This window comes from Ochotona curzoniae, unplaced genomic scaffold, assembly GCF_017591425.1.
Source record: "Ochotona curzoniae isolate NIBS_2020 unplaced genomic scaffold, NIBS_Ocur_1.0 contig_4105, whole genome shotgun sequence".
Classification (NCBI taxonomy): domain Eukaryota; kingdom Metazoa; phylum Chordata; class Mammalia; order Lagomorpha; family Ochotonidae; genus Ochotona; species Ochotona curzoniae.
Genome location: NW_024466129.1, coordinates 4,447,727 through 4,465,493, shown reverse-complemented (window position 1 = coordinate 4,465,493; position 17,767 = coordinate 4,447,727). Strand labels below are relative to the sequence as shown.

Here is a 17,767-nt window from a genome sequence, read left to right as displayed (position 1 = left end):
AGTTAGGCTTCAGTGACATGGCCTGGTGGTCTCAGAGCCTACAGCATTCGGACTCAAGAACACAACCCCATAAGCACTCTGGAAAGACCACTTTTCTCGCAGAGTGTCTTGAGGATACAGCAGAGGATTTGGGGAAGATCCCTGAGCTAGTTCAAGGCTTTGAACATGGGATGGCCACAGAGGTCTTGGGAAGGAATCTTAGGTGGAAGGATTTGGGTGTCAAGCGGAATGAGCACTGGGTGTTGGTATAGGGGAAATAAAAAGGATGGTGGAAAGTTGTTCCATACAGGTCTCAGGGTAGATGGGGGGCAGTTCTTGTATTAGCAAGAATTTAACCTAAAACAGAAGGCAGAGCTTTTTTCTGCTTTGTTCATTCAGGTTTTTCACCAGTCATAAACATCAAGGAAACCACCATGCTGCTGCTTACCTAGTAAGTGCACTTTGTTCTCTGGACTCTGCACCAGGACAGAACTAACCGAGTCCAGATTGTCATAGTTGCTGCAGCCCAGAGGACCGGTCCGGGTCTCTGTGACCTGGAGAAGTAGGAGACACAGTGTGAATTTAGGAAACAAGCCCAGACAGTCCCCTCTGTCCCATTCCAGACTCTATATCCTGCCTTCCACCTACCATAGGAAACATATCATTTCCCTTTCTGTAATCAGGAGCATAAACTCATTCATCTTCCTCGTCCTGAGTCAGTAATGGCAGTACATGGCTGGCAGCAACAACTGCACCCAAAGAGAACCTTTCAGAGAGCGCCGAGGGGAATTTGTGTCAGGGAAGGGAAAACTCAGTGGGGGCAGAGGAAGCTGGAGACTGAAGTCAGGAGCATCCTTTGTCCTCCCCAGAGGAGGGCAATGGGACAGATACAGTCCCTCCTCGCCTCCTGGCGAGCCCAGCTGCATCCACTTGGTGTGGTGCACACATGCTGTCGGCAGCCGGGAGATGAAAAGCTCTAGAGAAGCATGAGTTATGCATATTATTATTAGTATTAAACATTTAAGTCCCACCTCGGCACTGAGACGTCCTCAGAGAAAATCAGCCATGGGCTTCCTGCATATTTTAATAAGTAATATTAAATATACATAAACTCTTACAGCCATGTAATATTCCAAAACACTACAGAGTCATTTAAAAATATTATAAAGTTGGTCCATCAGTTTTTCCCTGATGCTTAAAGTATAAGATGAAAAATGGGAAACTTTAAATGCTCTGAAATAATTATGTAATAAGAATGATGGGCACCCGAGGCCCTTTCTTCTTAGGATTTCTGAAAGCTTTGCCAACAATCAATCAACCAATCAACGAGTATTTATTGAGCAGCCACTTCTCAATTCAGTACAATTCATCAAACATTCAAAAAGTGGCTTTGTGGAGTTCGTCAACAAAGTGTACCCTGACACCTCTGGCATCCTCCTTCAGCTCCAGGTACCTCTACATTGCATCAGGAAACGGCTACAGTGCTGTGGCCTTTTGTGTGACTATGTGATCTATGTTTTGATTCTACATGCTACAGTTTTCATACAGGCAAACTCATGTTTATTTTTCTCATCTTGCTGCCAGTAGCATTAGCACAACATTTGGCATCCAGTAGATACTATGTCGATTACAGAACCTATGAGTAAAGTCCTCTGAGCTTTACAAGGTGGGGAGGTGAGCACAAAACACAAAGAAGGTATGCACTGTGTTCCCCAAGCAGGTGGCATTCACGGTTGACTGATATCCAAGTCACGGAAGAGGTATGTGTCCCAGTCAGCAGCTAGGAAAATACAGCTCTAAACAAGGAGGCAAGAAAGACAGCAGAGCAGACACTATGTGGCTGCTGCTAAGAGTGGGGAAGAAGTGGACAGGAAGGAAGGGGAAGGAAGCGTGAGATGAGAAAAAGACGGGAAACACGTGCTTCAACAGAAGGCTCAAGAACGCACACCGGACACATCGCACTCCCCGCTGGCTATCACGGGGAATGGCAGAGTAGAAGCGACATTCTGGACAGGACACACGTGGAAGGAAACAGTCAGGAAAGAGATGGTATGAGAGGGATTAAAGCTACAGTGGGGACAGAAAGGGAAGTGGTCCTAGAAGTTGCTCAAGGCTTTGTGGAGAGGGACAGCCATAGATGAGTTAGTTCTAAGGGATGAGTGGGGGTGGAGGGGAGCGAGCAGGCACTGGAGAAGCAATGTAACTCCAAATGAAGACCAAGGGGCAGTAATGGATACAGGGCCTGAGCGGCTGCAAGATTCAACCTGAAAGAAGACCTAATTATTATCCCTCTCCAGAGGATGAAACCAAGGTTCAAAAAGTTCCAGGGGCCCTGGACATAGCTGCTAAGTAATAGAAACAGGATTTTAACCAAGAGGTTTGAAAAGTACAGTTCAATACCTTCTTATCTCTTGAATAAGCTGGTCAAAAATTGTAGAAAATAAAGTGAACTGAAACCTCTTCCAAGTGAAGGTTACCCTACCCAACGTATTTCAGTCAATTGCCCTCTTCTCATGGTGTTAATGGAATGAAAGCTATTGCATTGCCTGAGATTTGGGTGGTTACCCCTATTTTACTGCTTGGCAAACTAAGGCCTGGTAAGATCAGTGTCTTACAAAAGGCCAGGCATCCAGGCAACTGCAGGACTAAGACACACTGTTCATTTATTCATCAACATTTTTAATAATTGGATAATGTTCAGGAATCTTAAGGAACTCAGCAGTGTTTAGGGCAATCACCGACAGTAAAGAGCATATAGACTGGTGCAGATAGAGTTTTGGCTTCTGATTGTACCACACAAGCCTGCTTCTTTCCATGTGTGAATGTTGGTTACTGAATAATGCTCAGTATAATATTATTATTAAGAGGCATCCTGAAAGATCAATGGACAGACAGAGCATCCATTTGCTGCTTTATTCCCCAAATGATCTCAACAGGCAGAACTGGGATGTGGCTGAAGCCAGGACTTGAGAATTCAGTCAAAGCTTCTAACATGGGTGGACGGGATCACATTAGCGGGTAGCTGGAATCAGGGACTGGAAATGTAGTCTACATTAGAAGAAAGCTGGAACTCAATGCTAAAGCCGATACTCAAACCCAGGCACTGTGACAAGGGGACGCAAGCATCGCAATCGGCTTCTCAACTGCTAGGCTAAACTTCACCCCAATAATTCATGTGTGATTAGTTAGTTGTCAGAATGGACTTGTATGCACAGCTAGCCTTATGTTAAGATAACGATGCTGCTTGTGACTCTGGCATCCTGGTTTGGGTCCCACCTGATCCAGTTCCAACTGAGCTCCCTACTAATGAACCAGTGAAAGCAGCAAACGCTGCCCCAAGTGCATGGATCCTTCTCCCATGTCTTGGGGACTTGGACTGAGTTCCATGCTCCTGGTTTCAGCCTGGCTGTTGTGGCTGTTTGAGGAATGAATTTGGTCTCTCTCTCTCTGAAGGTGTCTGTGCCTTTCAAATAAATCAAGTAACTAAAAAATAATTCTCATGGCTGGAGACTGTCTCAGTAACCCTGGGAAATCTGCTCCTCTTGGAAGGGGATGCATAAAACAGGGACGGTAGGATGATGGGGGAGTGGTATTTGGGAGAGTTGTCTGTCCTGCTTCCAGGTGAAGTGGCCACCACAATGTCACTGAGTTTTGTGCTCAATTTTCTTTTTCTAAAAACAAAACAAAACAAAACAAAAACCAAAAAAAAACACCATTATTTAGAACACAAAGTTACAGGGAGAGAGGGGAGTCAGTTAGGGAAGGGGATCTGTCTGCTGGCTTATTCCCCAAATGGCCACAACAGGCAGGACCAGGACAAACAGAAGCAAGGAAATTCTTCCTGGTCTATTTTTCACACAGGTGGCACGTTGCCCAAACACTTGGGCTATTTTCTGCTTTTTCCATGCCACTATCAGGGAGCAAGAGCAGAAGAGGAGCAGCTGGAACACAAGCTGATACCTGTATGGGATGCTGGTTACACAGGTGATGGGTTTTCTAGTGACCCCGAAACACGAGCCCCTGTGCTGCCTTTTCAGTCTACCTACTACTACACTGGCTATGTGACACAGTTAAAGAGATGCTAGGGAGTAGGAAGTAACACAAAAGCTACAAGAGGAGTTGCTCTCTTCTCTCCCTTATCGCTACTGCCATCAACCCAGCTGCTGGCTCATCACTGCCAGCATCTTGCTCGGCAGCTTTGGGTGTCTTGCTTGCTATCTCGCAACCTTAACTTAGCAGTGTCTTTAGGACACAGTACAAGAACACATTGCTTCAATAAACCATTGAAAGAATGTGAGGAAGAGACCAAGACCACAGTCCTCAGATTCATTTTCCATGGCAGGGAATGATCTAAAGCCAGATATCCCTGAGGGAGGAAAGCCCACTTAGTGAGATCACATCCCAGAGTCAGAACCCATCACTGTGTAGAAGCAAGACCATGTCTCTCCTCCCCAGGGAGAAGGGAGGCAGCTGGACAGCACCCTCGTGCAAACACTGCCAGGCACAGATGTGTAAGACATTCCACACTCTCCCTGGTAATGAAAGCACTGTAGTCTCTAGGGAGTTGGTAGACAGCTCTGGCGGAATACAAGGAGCACCTAGGAAGGTAATGTAAAGTGCAGTTCATCTGTGCACACATATTCCAAGAGTGTCTCGGATAAGCTCTCAGAAAGGGAAAATAATTGTGCACTAATTAGTCTGTGGACCGAGACCATCCTGCCTTCAGAAAGCTCTGATGGCTCTCAGGTCCATTAGCATATCTACTTTCCCGTAAATACTAGGCTGTGCAAACTCCTGTTTAGGAAGCCCGCTCTCCTTCCTAGCCCTTACTTCCACGCTTCTCTGGATCCAGCTGAAGGAGAAGGAGCAGGGGAGAGGAAGACCTCCCATTTAAGAGCAGAGGGAAACAGTCTTCTTATTGTGAATGGTAGGGCCAGTCTGCATGAGCACGGCTGACAGTGTGTGTGCCTGAAAGAGCTGCAAGTGAATCCCGAGCTCCTGGAACACACACAAGCCATTTTTAAGAGGCTCTGTGAGAAATGTTCATTCTTTAATATTTCATACTTTTATTGTATTTCAGAGGAAGAAAATTAGGGATACGGTTAGAGATGCACAGAGACAGACAGAAAGACAAGTAAGACAAACAGATAGCCCATCCACTGTGTTCACTCCTCAAATGCCCACAGCAGTGGGGACCAGACCAGGCCAGGTTAAGACCAAGATCTGGGAACTCACTCCGCGTTCCCCATGTGCTTAAGCTGTCTCCCAGGGTACACACTGGGAAGCTGCAATCAGGAATAAAATTGGCTCTTGAACTCAGGCACTCTGATACGGAATGTGGGTGTGTCGGGTGGTATCTTTTAATCACTGCACAAAATGGTCTCCAAATAGTTTATCATCCTGGGGTCAGACTGAACTGTGTGAGCTGTCAGAAGCATTGAAAGCCCTCTAACCACATATTTCTACAGCCTTTGAATTAAGACGAATGAGTTATGACTAACAAATGGGCTCCATTCCTTCCTATGCAATCCTCCCTTCCAAAGAATCGCAGGCAGGACAGACAGGTGTATAAGCCCTTCAGACTTAGTGAGGATGTTCAGTCACACCATGTCATTTGCTGTTGCTCCAGCTCTGTGATAGAATCCAGCGATACTCATGGGATTTACCAGCAGGTAGCACAGGAGTGCACCGATCAGTCAAGAAAGAAGATAGTATTAGTGGGCATGCGATGTTCTGAAGGTCTCTTGAGCTATAGTCACCCTTTGGTTATCAAAATGAGGTCAAGGAACCCAAGAGGAAGGAGCAAAGTGGTGATGGAGTGAAAATTCTGCCTGCTGAATTGAAGTGTTTTAGTATTTTACAGACTGCTGTGACTGCATTAGGCGGATGTAAGCCCTGCACAAGCAAGCTAAATGGTTGGTAACCTGTGTTGTAGGGAGAAATGGAGTTCAAAGACTTCTGAAGGTCACAGAGATAGTAATCATTGGGGCTGAAACCCAATCCTGAGTCTCAGCACAATGAGCTGCATCGCAGGTCGTCTCTTCCTGAGCGTTCTGTTGTTTCACTGTGCCTCAGACACTGTGAGGAGCTTGGATGGGTGTGCACACTGCAGAGTCCCTGCTGCTCTAACCCCTACCATTGTTGGGAGTGTGTGGAGTGGAGATCAGAATATCAACACCTGGTAGGAAATGGCACGTACCCTAGCATAGAGATACGAGCTGATCAGGCAAGCCTTGCAAGGAGGGCCATTCTCAGTGAGAGGGACAAGGCCTGTCTTTCTTAGCAAAGAAGACCATGAATTAAGAAGAAAAAAAAAGGATAAAAAATAAGAGTATGAGGACTCAGGAACATGGAAGTGGGGAAAAACTCACGGTTGTCTTTGTTCGCGGTCCTCTGAGTTATCTCATAGGGAGAAACTGTTGTACTCCACACAGAAAAACTTGTTTCATCAGCCCATCAGAAACCAAAGAGTCATCTCACACTGAACGTGTGCCTGGAGGAATTCCAGGGCATTGCAAGGCTGGCTCCTCCCTGAAGGAGCTGAGGGGCTGTTCTGGTTTGGGATCATACCCACCGTCACTGCAATAAAGAAGGTTTAGGAATGCATGCCCTCCTTTCCCCTCCATTGCCACAGGTTTGTTTAAGTGCAGCCAGTACTTCATGGTAGAGGTAATGCCTAGCTCATCACTTTTGTTGAATTAAAGATGGACTCCAAGCTAGATTCTTTCTCCAGACAACTGAGAACCACAACACTGAGACAAAATATTGAAAGGGCGATTATAATTAACCAATGTTGATAATGAATAATTGTCAAGAAACTGCTAGTTTCTGGGAACTAAAGATAGAATAGTGTGCCTGATTGGTCACATTGGCCAAAACAGAAAACATGATATACAGTAAACATTGCAATCAGCTCCATAGCGAGGCAAAGCTATATGAAAATTGAAGCCACCGGGGCACAGAAAAGTCTAGAAAGAATAAACAAAACAACACACAGAGGCAGGCTGATAGAGATGAAAAACCAGAGGCCAAAAAGAAACAAAGGGTTTAGCCTTGGAGCCTGACTATTGTTCTATTACTCTCACATGCCTGGATTGAATATAGTGCTCCGACCTCGGCTACCTGTGCTATTCTTCAACAGAGTCTACATACTAAGCCATCCATACACTCAAACTTCCTTGAGCATATTTCTGTTCCAACCCAAGTGTAAAATACCATGCCCGGTGACATCATTCGTTCAGTGAATGAACTGTCTACTCACAGCTCATAATGTGGCAAACTCTGTAGTCTTCCTTGGAATCAAAGTTAACAAGACCTAGTCTTTCCCATAAGGACCACATAGTCTGATGCAGAGATCAGCAATCTAGCTAGAAATCATAGTTCAAGTGGCAAGCCTCACCAAATAAGCTTGTGCTTGCAACACTGAAGAGGGTCACGGAACTGCCCTGGGAGTCAGGAAAGGTTTTGCCAAAGAATTCTTTTTTCTAAGCTGAATAAAGAAAGGTGAGAAGAGTCACTCAGGTGAACAGACAAGCATTGCAAGTACATCAGGGAGGAAGTGCCAGGGCCATGAGGCATGAAAATGTGGCATATTTGAATGAAGGCTGGTCTATAGGCATAGCTGGGTTACATGATATGAATAGAGATTAAAGGAGAGAGGGAAGAGAATGAGAACATAGAAGAGCAAAAGAGTAAAAGGCTACTGAGATAGGAAACTAGGAAAGCAGCAGAGATAGACGGTCAGTGACCCCACAGTTTTGTTAAGAGGAATTAAGCCCTTTCAAGCTCCACTGGAACTTTGACTCGTGCTGTCTGCACATCTTCCCATAAACCTCCTAGCAATTCTTTCATGTTGAAATTTCTCTAATTTCCCAACATTTCAAAAAATGAATTTACTAAGTTATTGAAAGGCATGGTGAGCTCTCATAGGCTAGTTATAGCCTCAAATTTTCATAAGCATCACAGCAAAGACAACCTGAAGCCAGGGGCCAGGGACTCCACCCTGGACTTCAATATGGTGGCAGTGCCTCAAAGACTTGAGACACCACCTACTGCTTCCCATGCACATTGGTGGGAACCCGGGTTGAAAGCAAAGTAACCAGGACTCAAATCAGTATTCTGAGACAATAGAAGGGTCCCCGGCGGCAGCTTGATATACAGCAACACAATACCAGGCATATTGTTCAGTAATGGTATGATAAGCAAAAAGATTCAGAAAAGTTTGGCGCCTTGTTCAAAGCCCCAGCCTGGCTCTCAGGTTGGGGTGCACATTTCTGTTGCATCAAGCTCCTATCCTGGCTAAGGGACTGTGGCTTGGGCTCTGGCCCAGGACATCCTGGAGTCACTGAAAGATTTAATCAATGGATATGATGATGATGATGATACTCACACATGACCATTCTAGGGGCACAAGAAGAGCAGAGAATGGGCATGGGGAGGATGGACTAAAGCATGATGTGGGACAGTTAGTTAGGAATCCGTAAGATTCTGGAGTAAGGGAGTGGCAGTGAGCCTGAAGACCAGGCAAAGACATATGCACAGCAGTGACTATAACATTTGATAAAATAGTCTAGGTTAGGCAATGCAGGCAAAGAGACTGTTAAGAAATGACACAAATTTTAAAGTTTATCAGATCAAAGGAGAGGAAGGCATATTAATAGGACATTTAAATTATTGGTCCAATGCCTACCTTTTATTTCCTGGTAAGACCAATTATTTTACAACTTTGATACAACCAACCACAGGAATGGACCAGTTCAGGGACTTCCACGTCATGCTATTAATAGTCTCTGTGCCTCATTTGAAGCTGCCTAAAAACTCCCAGATGTAGTTCCCACTCATGTTACAGGACATCGTCCACCTGCAGCTCTTAGACTTGCACCCTGCCTTGTGCATCTGCCAAGCTGATGCCTTCTCTGGGGTTAACTTCCACTGTTCTCGGAATCTCCAGGCCAGGTCTCAGCCGAAGCTTCTAGAGCCTCCACTTCCTAAATTCATTCTTTTTTCATTCATGCTTTTCTGTAGTAACCTCAACCTAGCTGACCCTAAGAGCATGGTTGTTCTCCCCCAACCCCCGCCACCTTCTTTAGCAACAGCTACCTTCTTTCCCACACTTTGCTCTTGAAAGTGAGGTGATACCCTCAGCCCTGTTCATCTTCCTCAATCTGTCATGACTCCCTTGAAGCCAAAACCATCAGGTTCTGTATTATTTCTCCCTGCTTATTGTCGTTTACATTTCTTGTTCCTCTCCTGCCTCACTGAGTAGTCTCAGTATAAAAAGCATCATCATGCTTCTGACGACGAGGCCTGTTTTGTTCCTATTGATTTTAGTTTCCATAGAGATAATCCTTTCACATTTACATCTTGACCTCTCAGTTCCTTGGCCTTCTCACCTCACTCCTTGTTTTACCTCCTCCTCCTGTGCCAGACCTAATCTTAGCCATCCACACCCATGACTGTGGCTAGGAACCTGATTTTATTGGTGACTGCATTCCCTCTACACTCTCAGAATTCATCACCACACACACCTACTTCCTACAGTCTCTTCCCATTAACAATCATCAGACCTACTTACACTTTCATTTTTTGGCCAACAAGTTTTCACTCTCTATTGTCCGTTAATGGCCTCTTTCCTCTCTCTGCTTGACTTACAGTCCTTGCTTCGTCACCCTAACCATCACTTCTTTGTACGCATGTTCGACTCTCCTTTCTCTGTTTCTTCTTCATCTAACACACAAATACACACAAGGACTCACACCTAGGTGTAAAGTCTATTTTCTATTTATTCCGCGCCTGTTGGCACATAAACTGATAACTGTAGTTGATGAAACCCACAACTATGCTGCCTGTTCTCATGTTATGATTCTCAGCATAACCCTCAAGTGGGCCTTCAATGTCTCCCCCAAATCCATTTATACAATACATCGATGCTCTCTAACACTTATGCTCGGAGAAGACTAATTTATTCATTTACTCTTCCATCCACAGTTCCTACACTTTCCTTTTAGGACTTCTCTTCTTGGATCAGCAAGGAAACAGAATCACTCAGAACAAGTGTCCCTTCACTCCTTCACATCTGTCTGTGTGCGTGTCCCCACTGCCTCATGACGTGAGGGGAGAAGAGCCCATTCCCGTTAGACCACGCCTTCCTCCTGTGGATGGTTTTTGCTTCTGTAATTATCTCCTGCCTCTTGGGCATCACCACATTCTCCTTCTCTGAGCAGTGATTTCAATCGACACACCAACAAGCTGGAATATTCCTCTTTTTAGGAACAAAAGTCTAACCTCCTCTGACCCCACACCACTCTGGATTAATCACCATGTTGCATTCACAGTGAAATCATTGCTATTATTCCTAGCTGGCCCCTCACTTTGCTTTCTGTCTTTGCACCACTGAAGCCACGTTTGTCCATGTTGGCTATTACCTGTGTCACCGAGTCAAAGGTCACTTAGGAAGCTTCACCCTGGTGACTGCTCAACGGCACTTAATCCAGCTGCCTTTCTCTTCTTGTGTGAAGTAGTTCTTTCACATGCCTTTGTGATGCCGCTTCAGTTTTCTTCATGGCCCTTGACTTTGTCTCAGTCTTCTTGATTAGATCCTTCTCCTCTTCTCCATTTTTGAACATTGGGGGTAGTTCACAGTCCAGCCTTTACTTGTCATGACCATTCCTTCCTTGGTGATCTCATCTCACCCTTTCCCATAGTTCTAAATACTGATGTCACATGTGGCTATGTGAAGGTATTAACCTTCTATTTCTGATTACTACCTTTTCCTTGAAATCCTTGTGTACATCTCTCCTTGCACATCCAATAGAAATATAAAATTCCACATTATAAAAACCAATTTAATTTGTTTTTCTCAGATCCTGTCTCACCTTTTATTGACACACTTCTCAATAATGAAATCACTGTTCAGTTGGTGGCTCTCACCAAATAATAAGCAGTTAAACTTGATTCCTTTCTACCAATCCACTAACTAATCCTGCATTCTCTTGTTAAAATATATCCTGAATCCGCCAACATCTCACAGTCTCTACTCCATTGATTTGTCCAAGCTGTCATATTATCTCACCTTGACCACTGCAGTGCCTACTGCCTTGCTTCTAGGATCCCGTTTTCCTGTGTCCGAATAAACAATTCTTCACCCTTTTCCTGACAACACACAATCTCCCTGCCTTCTGTGGTATTCCTGGATCATCCCGGAAAGCTGCAGATGCTTCTTACCCTGCCAGAATGTTCTTCCTCGGGATAACCGCACAGCTTGAAAGGACTTCCTTGAGCTAAGTCTTCCCTAAAGCCTGTATCCCTGTCATCCTTGACCTCACAGCTCTTAACACCGTCAATCATCACCTGAGAGTAGGTATTATTTAATTATGTCTGTGCTGTTGGGATTCTGGCTTCTTCAAGGGACTTAATGTGTGTTCTTCATTCTTATTTTCTCAGGACTTGCAATGGTGGCTAACACAACATGGGTGCTTGATAACCATCAAATGAGCTAATAGTTGAACAAAACGTCCTTGTGGATTTCAAGTGTCAGGATATTTAACAAGTGGATGTCTATACACTATCTAAACTTCACATTTACTAAGCAAAAACACCAAAAACCATTCTCAAGCATTGTCACTCGTTTTCCTTAAAAAAAGTGAACTTCACTAGAAATGTGCTCAGTGTAATTAGAGATGACCACATGAAGGTTATGGTTATTAAACTCACAGTAATTATCGATCTTCTTAATATGTACATAGCAACATGTCATTTCACAAAAGGTCTCTTGTGGCTTTCCATTGAATTCTGACAAATTAAACTTCATCATGATGGTCACATGATCGGGTGCCAGGCATTTTTCTTTTGAACCTCATCCTGTACAAGTAAGTAACTTTCTTCGCCTCTCTGCAATCACAGGGCTCTAATGAGTTTTGATAATGCAATGAGCTAGTCCCTTCTTCTATTTTTCCTGCCTGAACACTTGTCCCTCCATCCTATGCATAACTTACATTTTAAAATCCAGATCTTACAAAGTGTAACTCCCCAAGTTCTTTCACTTCATAGTCTAGTTAATTTCCTTTGTCCCAGAAAATATGCATCTTAGAACTCTATTTTCTATACAGCATTAACAGAAAGTACTTATCTATTTTCAACTTATTTTCATGACTAGAACAGAACCTCTGTGAGATCAGAGAGTTTTGCTTGACCTTCTCAATAGCTCATTGGTTGGTGGCTGATTCAAAGTACATATTCCAGGTATATTTGTTATAGAAAGAGTGACCCATTCCTGCCTGACAACTGGAAATGATGCCTTTAGAAAAGGTTTTTGTTTTGTTTCTTAACCTCTTTGAACAGTCAGACCTGGCTGACCTGGAACTGGTTAAGGCTCTGACCTGTCCCCACACCCACACCTGGGAGGCCATTACCTTAATGGCCCCCGTGGCTATCTGGATGTGGTGCAATCTTCGCAGGGTGCTCTCTCTGTCGATGAAGTAGGAGGCAGCCAGCTGGTGGAGGGTCTCCAATGACACAGCCGAGCTGTTCCCACTGCCCCCAGCTGCAGGAAAACTTCCTGCTGTTTCTGCTTTTCTGCTCAGTTTCCGCTTGTCCACGAAGATAGTCAGAGACTCTTCTCCTGCAGAAAAGGCATGGATTGATTGGTGAAGGCTTTTACTCCTAAAAGCAGAGCCGGTGGAGCTGGGCACGTGCTCACTGCCCCCACTGGGGCCCTTTGCCCGATTCCCTGCCGTCTTTAGAGCAATCGCCCAGAGTGTGCTCTGGGTACGATGCCTCACAGCCTGAAAGGCCTTCTTTTCCCTCCCAAGTCACCCGCCCTCGCCGCCCAGCTTGTCCATCTAGCATCCTCTATTGATCTACTCTCGGCCAATCCACCTCCATGGGAGGCACAATTCTCTCTTTCTCAAGCTGTTTATGAGAACTTACCACTGTGATTTCTGCCCCCTTAGAGTGGGCAAAAGACTGGAAGCCCTACCCCTCTCCTCTCTGGTAAGCCCTCCCCATCTGCCTCATGCTGACAGCTGGCCTGAACTCGTCAGTTTAACTTCTTTGTTTTTCACTGGTCAGTGAACTAAATGACAGAATAAATTTTGCTTTTTTTCCCCCAGGACAAAGACACTCTGCTTCTTCAGAGCTTTTGATTCATGACTTGGTCCCACAGACACAGTGTAGACATCTTCATACCACTACCACCATCCCTTCCCTTCCCCACTACCTCCAGCTCCCAAGTATGGGAAGATTGGCCAGCCCAGGAATCACTGCGACTGTTATGACTCTTGAGAGATACGAGCCTGGGTCAGTGACTCAGTGGTCACCTATTTGCCTATGGTTCTGACACAGAATATTCTCAGGCACAGCACACAACAGGAAGCAGAGAATCAGCCGGGGTTAGATGACTCAGTCAAAAGAAAACGGGCAGTGCCCCCTGCTGGCACATGCTTAGTAGGACCCTCAGTGTCCCCCATCCTCCTCACCCTGTACCCCTCCCCCCAGGGGGAATGCTGATAAGCAGACAGAAATCCTCTGGTGTGAATTTGGATGTTTGCAGGTTTCACTGATCTCAAAAGCATTAGAAAAAAAAAAAGTCTCAGAAACAATAGTCCAGAAAGAACAAAAGACCCAGGGAGGCTGTCAGAGCTGCACTCAATGGCTCTTAGTGAAACTTGCAATGTTCAGGCAACCAGTTGGCTGGGGGTCAGGATGCTTCTTACCTCCAAGGGTGGCAGAAAGTAAGAAATGAGTGCCGTACTTCTTGATCAAGTTTTCAGTAACCTGCTGCAAGTTGGGTCTCCTTCCCAGGAGGCGGATGTTCCGGATAAACTCTGGGGCTAGGGGCAGAGGCAAACTGAAGAAATCTTTTCTTTCCAGGGCCAAGTTGTTCACTTTCCAACGGGCAAATTCCCTGGAGGAAAAGCCAAGGGATGGGGAAAGCTCATTGCAATGTAGATCTTACTTCCATCTCGTTGGCTGTCAGCCCACAGCTCTCCCCTGAGCAGGGTGGGTACCAGGAGCCTGTAACACTGGCCTGTGACGCGTGGGGTGGGCGAAAGTCCCATGTCAACTGACTCCCATCACCTTACTCTTTCATTAAGAGTGGTGATCAGCTCATGCTTGTGAAGGTGACCATGGCTACCACACAGACAGGGAGTAAGTACAGACCCTGGAACAGTGTCTGCACAGGCCATCTTGCCATAGCTGTCATAACAGGCCACTCTCCTCTTTCATGGCCTCCATCACTCACCGGCAATGTTCACTCACTGAATCAGGAAGTTTGGACCAGAACAACGTTTCTTACACGTCTGAGTCCTAGATTTTCCTTCACGGGCTCTAAAATATCACGTATCCTGCAGTTGCTTGTGGGGTTTGTATCTCTTGATATTTACCACTTTAGGAATTATAACTACGGAAACGGGACTTATTTTATTTAAAAGTAACAATCATAAACCCATTACTTATAATATTACTAACAAGTTTTTTATGACAGTAACTACAGGTGTTCTGAAACAAACAAAAAATAAAGTACGAGACAGCACTGCTCTGCAGTTTTGTAAATCTCTTTCATTTTTTTGTCTCAGCAGAAAAGGGCTGCGTTCTCACATTCACTTCTTCATTCGATCTGTTGTCATAATTGTACTTTTCATCTTTGGGAAAATAGCAGTATAAAATCTGAAGCCACGTCCGTGATCATTTGTGTTCTGATAGTTAACCATTCGGTGTTCTATAGTGTATTCCAGCTGAGCCTTCTACCCTACACGATTGGGTAACACCACCGCTTGATCGTCTGGAAAAGACTAGCTCCTTCAGTTATGCGGCTCTTCCACATGACGCGATAACAAAATATCACATTGATATCACAGCCAGTCTCATCAGGAACATCTTTAAAAATATTAGGAAGCTCTCAAGATCCTGAGAACAAACACGTTTTCCAAGATTCTAATTTTTATTTGAAAGCTTAAATTTTGTCATTGATAGCAAATGTTAACAAATTATATCAGTTGTAATTCCTTATAGAGGTTTTCCTGTGTCATTCTTTCTTTTTCTTTTTCTTTCTTTCGTTTGTTTGTTGCTAGAAAAGTGTCTGTCAAACACTGAAGTCTGAAAACCCTTGTTTCCTGGTTGTAAATTCAAGAAAATGCAGTTTTCCTGAGTTCCATGGAAAATGCAGCCGGTCTAGCCTGAAACTATTCTTCATTGAGATCATCAAAGTATTCTGGTGGTCTAAGATGTGCATCCCATATTCTCTTCAATCAAGGCAGCAGAATATCCAAGGTCAAGATGGAATCCACGTAAGAATTTACTGCTTTTCACCGCCATCTTAGGTGAAGGCAGAAGGTGTGGTGTGTGTGTGTGATTGAGACAAGTGTGCATTTGTCGGCACCTGACTACGTGTGTCATTTGTGTCTCTGCCTCTCTTCACACGTCACAAACGAGCAGTTTTATTCACTGCTGCTTTGGTATCTTCAGAGCCAATGTCCAGAGGCATTCCTAAAGGGACCAGGAGAATTCATATTTTGAGAAAGTTCCTTTCTGAGTCTCATCCAGGGTATTCATGTTCACTTTTTGATCCTCACTGAAATTTCTGCATTCTAAAGAGAACAGATTTCCAAGGGAAGAATCTCCACTGCGGAGTGAAATTTAAAGAGTCCTATTCATTTGCAAGAGGGGAGTTTTTCATTGTCTCCCACATTATCCTGTGAAGGATCAGTCCTTTCTCCTGGGACCCGGCCAAATGCCAGGTCTTCATAACATCACAGACATCCCACCTCTGCTCATCGTGACCCTGCTCTTACCTTCCAACAAATTCACAGAATACAAATCAGAAAAGTCAAATAATTAATCATAAAAGATGAAAATCCCTGCCAGTGGAGCCTACAGAATCCTCCCCAGCAGATTCTAGTCCAAAAGATAGAGAGGAACACGTGCCAAACGATTCTAGGGGAAAAAGAGGTGTACGGGTGACTAACAATCTCTGGTTCCAACAAAGTCTTTAAAAATACTTGGTGTGTGGCTTTATTTATCTTAGCAGGCAAGTTTGTAATCACATATTGTCAGTTGTTTCTATTGTGCAGGAAATGCTAAACTTTAATTACAGACCAGGACACTTGTCAAAAGCACTTTCTATCCCAAATCCCACTGCGGAGTAAAGCAGGGCATTTATTTCTAATTGGCTGGATTGGAATTAGGATATTCTGCCTGGTTAGCTGACATTGCATTGATGCAACTTAAATTAAGTTTCCTGAAAACTAAGGTGAAATCAAAGTCCTCGAGGTTGTTAAAGCTCCCTTCTCTGTGTTGGTCTGTGCCCTGTTTTAACTCGTTTTTCTTATTCTTTTACTAGACTGCTAAGTGGGGGAAGCATTCTCTCGTTTTTCCAAAATTTCCTGAATGTTCAGAGATTTTAATTGAAGGAAAAGGCTACCCTACCCTACAGATGGACCTCCTGTTAATTAAATCTATAAATAAAACTGGTAGTCACATGGCCTGCTCAGTTGCTTCTCTGAGAACTGTCAAACACAACTGCCTGAGAGACACTCTGTTCTACTCAAAACAGCACCCTCCTTCCCTCTCTGTTCCCCAGCGTGCATCATGTACTTATCAAACCCGAGAACATCCATCATTTTCTTATCCAGTAGAAGGTGAAGCTTACAAAGGCTGAATTTATTTCTATCTTAGTCAACTGTGTATTTGCAACAAAGAGTATTACCAGATGCCCTTACAAAGTAGAACAACAGGAGACTTACTTTATTTGTTGAGAGGCTAAATGAGAAGTTCCCTAAGTTATTTATTTTATGTCATACCTTTTAATCCTTTAGTTACTTGCAAGTTATTGACAACTCGATAAGAGAGCAAATTATGAGATGAGAATACACAGAAGCAACAACCAATTTGCAAGTGACCTGAAATGGAATAAACACCCTAAATGTGAGCACACACCAATGAGAAAATCAGATTTGACTTACAGAATGAGAAAACATGATTTTGTACATTTAAAAAATATAAACCCAGGCACTAATATGTTCTTTTGCTATTACATGCTGACTTGGGGACATTTTATACTGTCTTCAGAGAACATAGGCAGACAGCTCCCAGCAGCTTACCACTCTTCAGAGTTGAGTTACTGGAAAATCTGTCCATCACTGAAATTTAGAGTGGTAAAGAATTCCTAAAGAAGCAAGAGTCCTGCAGCTCTGCTCCTTCACTTAATCTCCATTTCCCTATGCCCAGTACCATTTCTCATTCAAAGCAACAAACAGTTCTGAGTACATTTTACTGAAATGAGCAGACCAAAGCTCAGCAGGTGCAGTGCTTTGCCTGATGCCATACAACACCCAGGAGAAAGAGCTAGGCTGTTGGAACTGGTGACCATATTTCACTAGTATTACCAGATTTCTTCCAAATTTTCCCACTCACTGAAAATTCTTTCTGATGTCAACGGGTGAGGCTGTGCAGATGCCCATTGTGCCAGTGACTGAGTGACTCAGCATTCAGCCAGACCTGCAACCATTTGTGGCACATGCAGGTGCTGGCAGATACACGGCTTCAGAAAGTCCCTAAGAACCCAGGGATGTTATCATAAAATCATGTAATAGAGAGAAAAGTGTTTTGTCTAGAAGCAGTGAGGAACAAAAAGCTGGCACCCTGAACATCTCCCTGTGCCACAACAGCAGCTGTGATGACGGTGGCAAAAACAGCAACTGAGACTGAAAGAAAACGAACATGGATGAAGTCTTCTAATCAGCAAGCAGAGTTGAGCTTAACACCCAATAGCAATTGATTGAGGTGAATG

The 17,767-nt window shown here is 44.2% G+C and overlaps 1 protein-coding gene across 1 annotated transcript in view; it reads right to left on the bottom strand.

Moving 5' to 3' along the window:
- BRINP2 (BMP/retinoic acid inducible neural specific 2) overlaps positions 1-17,767 on the bottom strand; it is a 52,099-nt gene that overhangs the window by 8,330 nt on the left and 26,002 nt on the right. Inside the window, exons 2-4 of the mRNA XM_040984226.1 lie at positions 13,692-13,882; positions 12,390-12,598; positions 428-533 (exon numbers count right to left, since the gene is read on the bottom strand). Coding sequence (XP_040840160.1) covers positions 428-533; positions 12,390-12,598; positions 13,692-13,882 — 506 coding nt within the window. The remainder of the gene's footprint in view (positions 1-427; positions 534-12,389; positions 12,599-13,691; positions 13,883-17,767) is intronic.